At 38.6% G+C, this 6,000-nt stretch overlaps 1 protein-coding gene across 2 annotated transcripts in view; it reads left to right on the forward strand.

The window, feature by feature from the left end:
• The window catches only part of LOC150104821 (glutamate receptor 1-like), a 301,010-nt gene extending 296,588 nt beyond the window's left edge, over positions 1-4,422 (forward strand). For both annotated transcript variants that reach the window (XM_090395997.1, XM_090395998.1), the window contains exon 17: positions 4,278-4,422. In XM_090395997.1, the coding sequence (XP_090252123.1) occupies positions 4,278-4,301 (24 nt within the window). In that variant the 3' untranslated portion in view covers positions 4,302-4,422. The remainder of the gene's footprint in view (positions 1-4,277) is intronic.
• Positions 4,423-6,000: the final 1,578 nt, after the last annotated feature.

Genomic DNA, 6,000 nt, shown 5'->3' on the forward strand with positions numbered 1-6,000 from the left:
TTACCCTTCTGGTCTGCGCTTTATACCCTTCATGTGCCTGCCGGTCACTTTTCTCCTTAAATTCCCTCCATAGTTGTTTCTTTTTTTGCAGCTCAAGCTTAATGGTGTTATTCATCCATTTAACCCCTACTTGATTTATTATTCGGACTCTAGGTATACAGTCAGCCATTGTTTCATGCAAACACTTCTTAACTGCCTCCCATGCACTATCAACTTCTAGTCCTTGCAGTTGTACATGCCATGGCACTGAACCAATCAAACTCCTAAGCTTGCCATACTTTCTAGCCCGATAATTCCACATGTACCCTGTCTTAATTGAAAATTCCACACCTTTAGTCATCTCCCAAGTCAAGACCCTATGATTACTCTCACCAATTGGTTGCAATGTGGTCATATTTGTTACAGCCAAATCCTCAGATGTAATTACTAAGTCAAGCACTCTCTGACCCCTAGTATTTTCCATTACATGCTGTCGCAGATAGTTATCGCTTAATAACCGCATAAAATCCAATTCCTTCCTCCCGTGTGTCCTCTCCTCACTCCAATCAATGCGATCATAGTTGAAATCTCCCATAATAATTACCCACCTTCCACTCATTTCTTCTATTTGCTTGTGCATACTGTCACCACGATCTTTTCCATCACCTGGTCTATAGCAGCACCCAGTTGTATATTTAGTTCTGCTAGCCACAATCTCACACCAAATGGCCTCAAATGTGCTCTTTTCTCTATCCTGCAATTCAACTTCTATTCTCCTTGGCTGTAGCTCATCAGCTATCATCAACAATACTCCTCCCCCATTTTATTCTCCCTGTCATTCCTGAACACACTATACCCATCACATTCAATCCCACTAGCTATATATCATCTACAGTCAGCCATGATTCACTAATACCAATAACCTGTGGTCTGGAAATGCCAACCATGGCCAAAAGCTCTTCGTTCTTGTTCCTAATACTCCTAGCATTAGTGTACATGAATTTAAGACCCCCATTAGCCCCAACCCTACCTTGATGCCTTATATTAACTATCCCACTCTGATTTGTTGTCCTTATTCACTTGGGCATATTATATTCATTCATACATTCAACTGCCTCCCTAAGGACTGTATATCTACCCCCCCCTTAATAAATCTAGTTTCCCTGAATTTGCACATCCACTACATTCAGCAACACTTTCTCAAATCTCCTTACACCGTAACCATTCAAATGCAAGCCATCCATCTTATATAGATCCTTTCGCCCATCGAACTCACTCCACACATCCACAAATTCCACACCACTCGTCATACATAACCCACGCATAAAGTCATTCGCAATTATGGCCCTCCTTTTAAACATTTCACTGTCATACCGTGGCAAAAGACTAATCATTCTAACTCTCTCACTCTTTTCTTTTGCTACCTCAAACAATTCATTCAGGTCTTCTATCATTTCCATTTTATCTCCTTTCAAATCATTCATACCTGCCGCAACAATCATTTCTTTCACCCTTTCCTTTTGCTCTCTAATAGACTTAGTTACATCCTTTATGGTCGCACCAGGTTGGTACAATTTTGTCAAATCCTCTACTAACACACCTCATACTAACAAGTCTCCATACAGCATTCTATCCTTCATTTTGTTCATGTTCACACTCATACGCCTATTTTTCCTGTCATACTTTTTATTATTGGCTGGTTCATTCAGTCGACTTTTGCTCATATGCTCTAGCTGCTGTTTTGCCCTTTGTATCGCACCATTCAACAACGTGATCTCACTCATTGCATCTATCTCATCTTTTTTATTCTCTGTAAAACCATTAATACTATCATTCACACTCTCACAATTCTCTGGTACAACCTCACCATTTCTTTTCATATCCCTATTTTCTTCATTCTGAAGTTTGACAAAAATATCACACTCACGATCCGAAATACATTTCAATTCCTCATTCTCCCTACATTTTCTACACACATTCACTCCTTTATTATCATCTAACCACACTCTGACCGCACTCCGCAAAGCGTACATTTTGCAGATAGTACACTAAATCATCTCCTTTACATTACCGTTCTTGAAAGAAGATGGCGAACCATCATTACTGCCGCCATTTTCCTTTGTACTGGAGCCATACTAGTAACGTATTTTATCAAATTATAAAGTATAAACACCAAAAACACACAAACAGACACACTAACAAAGCAAGGCAAACAAAACTATGCAATATTAAAGTAAATTTATCAACGATAACTGAAAATAACACTTATCTTATCAGGAGCTTTCACGAACACTACACACTACGAATCCCTCTAGCAGCGACTTCAAAAATAGAGATGCTGGGGATCGAACACGGAGCTTTTCTTGCTCACAGTTTCTTTTCGTAACTTCCAGGGATGGCCTCCTGTCATCACGCCTTCCCGCTGTTCAACCAAACGAAAGAACTCCCCCAGTGTCAACCCTGTAACCACCTCTCAACAGTTTAAAAGTCAATCATATCACCTCTCCTTCTTCTATCCACCAAACTCTGCAGTCCACGTTCCCTCAGCCGATCCTCATAACCAAAATTGTACATATTATAATATATTATTATATTAGAATACTATTCATTTTCATATGCACAGGTAATGGAGTGAGAAGTTAAAATTATGTAATAAAAATAAACAGTGTTAGTGCATAAAAACACAGCTGGGTATCTAATGGAAATAAATAAACTTGATGTCAAAAAGGTGATAGGATTTGAGGCCATATCAACATGCATCTTAAGGGATTGGCAGTAGCATTATCATGCCTGTTTAATAAAAGTCTTACAACAGCACAGGTTCCAAGGGAGTGGAAGGAGGGTAAAATTGTTCCACTGCATTAAGGTGGTGATAAGGCTATAGCTTCAAATTATAGTGAGTCAGTATATCTGGAGTTGTGGTGAAGGTACTAGAGAGAGAGACACACACACACACACATTGGTGAGAAGTAGGATACAGAAATGGGTTGATAATATTACTATTCTCTCTCTGGTTATCAGCATGGGTTTATTAAGGGGGAGATCATGTTTCACTAACTTACTTATGTACTATAACACTGTGACAAATACCTTGCACAGGGAGATGCATATATAGTGGTGTACTTTGATATTCAAGTGCTTTTGATAGACTTCCACATGACAAGCTCTTAAATAAATTGAAACAGATGGGATTGAATAACAGACTTCTGAGTTGGATCAGTGACTGGCTGTCAGATAGGTATCAGAAAGTTGTATATGGGGGTGCAGTATCCCAAAAGAGAAAGGTCACTAATGGTGTGCCACAGGGGTCAATTTTGGGGCCATTGTTGTTCAATTTGTATGTTAATGATATTGGGATGGGTTTAACTAGTGATATGCAGATGATTCAAAACTGCAGATAGCAATACAGAGTAAAGCAGATGTTATGGCCTTACAAGAGGACTTGAATAGGTTACATGAATGGCAGGTAAGTGGAACTGTCAGTTCACTGTTGCAAAGTGTAAGGTTTTGAGATTTGGTAAGCAACAATGGGATGCAAAGTATACACTTGAGGAAACTTGTTTGGAAGTAGAGAAGATGAGAAATCTGGGAGTGGTCGTGGACAAGGACCTGAAATTCAGGGGCCATATTGCAAAAGTTGTGAAGACATCACATCCAATAATGTTCTACTCCCCCCCCTCCCATTCTATGAAAAATCTCTTCCGTGACCTTGATCAGGCCTCATATGGATTATTGTGCACAGATTTGGTCACTGGGTTTTCATGGTGACAAGGATATGTTGGAAAGGGTCCAGAGAAGATTCACAAAAGTGATCAGTAGTCTTTTTAATGTGGAGTACGAGGACAGATTGAGAGAATGTAAGTTGCAGAGCCTCATGCATAGAAGGAAGGGGGGGAGGGATATGATTGAGACATATAAGCTAGTCAGGGGCTGTTATTGGGCTGGCATGGAAGAGATTTTACATAGAATGGGAGGGGGGGGGGGGTTGAACAAGAGGCCATCGCTGGAAACTGTATAAGGAGGTTGTGAGCAGAGGAGTGAGGAGTAGGTTCTTTGCATGGCGAGTGGTTTTTTTGAGTGGAATGCATTGCTTGAGTGTGTTATGAATGTAGACGCACTGAATCATTTTAAGGCACAGTTGAATGAGCATTATGTGTGATAGTGTGTACCTTCCACGATGAGTCTCTGACTCCATGGAGGTCAAATGTTAACAATAATAATAATACACTATTTTTTTTTTAGCTTTGTGTGATCATTGATAACTGTTTAATAGGAAATCATTATATTTTTTTTTCTAGCCTCCTCCTCCTCCTCTGGATTGAGCTAGAGATGTTCTGAAATAGTCTGTGCTGTGCTACATCCAGTAGCTCCATCAATGTGATATTTTTTATAAACTGTACTGTGAATAATAGCAATTTTAAATAAATTACATATAAAAATAGATATTTCTTCCTTGTTAATTATTATTATTATTCTGTTTGTTTAGTAAATGTTACTGTTCATCATCATCATCATCAAATTCCTGGTATATACCGTCAAGGGGGTATACAGGATATGATAGTACTACATGAAAAATTTACATCATTACTTACAATTTTTCTCCAAATCAATCTGTTACCCGTCAAGACTCGAATATTATCAGATATTATATTTCTGTCTTCTAAGGCACTTTTTACTGTATCATTCCACCTATGCCTTGGTCTTCCTTCCTGGTCTTTTTCCTGCCAACCTGGCAGAGAGCACTTGTTTTGCTATAATCTTTCCTCTCCCATTCTGTTTAAGTGAACATACCACCTGAGATTAGCACTGCTAATGCATTCCTGGATGCTGACAATGTCAAGTTCTTTCCTAATATCCTCGTTTTTAATATGCCATCTGTTCACACCTCTAATCTTTCTCAGGTCTCTCATAACTGTGGTCTCTAGTCTTTGATCAAGTGTTTTACTTCAGACCCAGCTCTCAGATCCATAAGTTAAAACTGGTTTGAACACTGTCTTGTATACAGCTAATTTAGTGTTCCAACTAATTGTTCTCTTATTCCATATGAATTTATTCAATTGACTTCCTACCATACCAGCTTTGTTGATTCTGTTGTCTATTTCCATATTTAATTTACCATCTTCACTAAAAATCGTGCCTAAGTAGCTGAAATGTTTTACTTGTTCTATAGGTTCTTCATTCAATGCAGTTGATATTTCCAATGTTTCCGCCTATTTTCATTGTCTTTGTCTTTTTAATGCTGACCTTCATACCATATCTATTACAACAGTTATTCAATTTAGTCAGGGAAACTTGCAGACTTGTAGGGGTTTTATTTAGAAGTATAACATCATCCGCATAAAGCAAAGAATTGAGATTATAATCTCCAATTTTGATATCTCCAATCAGGTTAATACCACTTTCCTTCATAATGTGATCCATATAGCTAATGAATAACAGAGGAGATAAATACATCCTTATCTGACACCAGATTTAACATTAAACCACCTTCCTGTACTTCCTTCAATTCTAACTGCTGACTTACAACTCAAATAAAGACTAAGTATTGCTTGATATAATACCCCATTGACACCATATAATTGTAACCTTTTGAATAGCTTCTCTCTTGGCATCTTGTCATATGCCTTTTCCAGATCTACTATTATTATTATTATTATCCCAAGACCTCATGGAGTCAAAGACTCATCTGGGAGGTCCTTTTATCACACACACACATCTCATTATACCGTGTCTTAAACACACTCAAACTCCTTGCAGACACCACACTCTCAGACAAGGCATTCCAATCATTCATAACTCTGCACAAAAAAACCTGCCTCTCACTCCCCTACTCACACCCTCTTTATACAGTTTCCAGGGATGAACTGTGGTTCTCCCCTGATATCCCACTATTCTCTGTAGAACTTCTCCACCATTGATCTTATAACAACCCCCTTACCAACTTGTAGGTCTCTATCATATCTCCCCCTCTTCCTCCTGTCCACCAGACTCTGCAAATTACATCTTCTCAATCTTTCCTCA

This window comes from Typopeltis vanoorti, chromosome 7, assembly GCF_054136105.1.
Source record: "Typopeltis vanoorti isolate ZY-2024b chromosome 7, IOZ_Tvanoo_1.0, whole genome shotgun sequence".
Taxonomy (NCBI): Eukaryota; Metazoa; Arthropoda; class Arachnida; order Uropygi; family Thelyphonidae; genus Typopeltis; species Typopeltis vanoorti.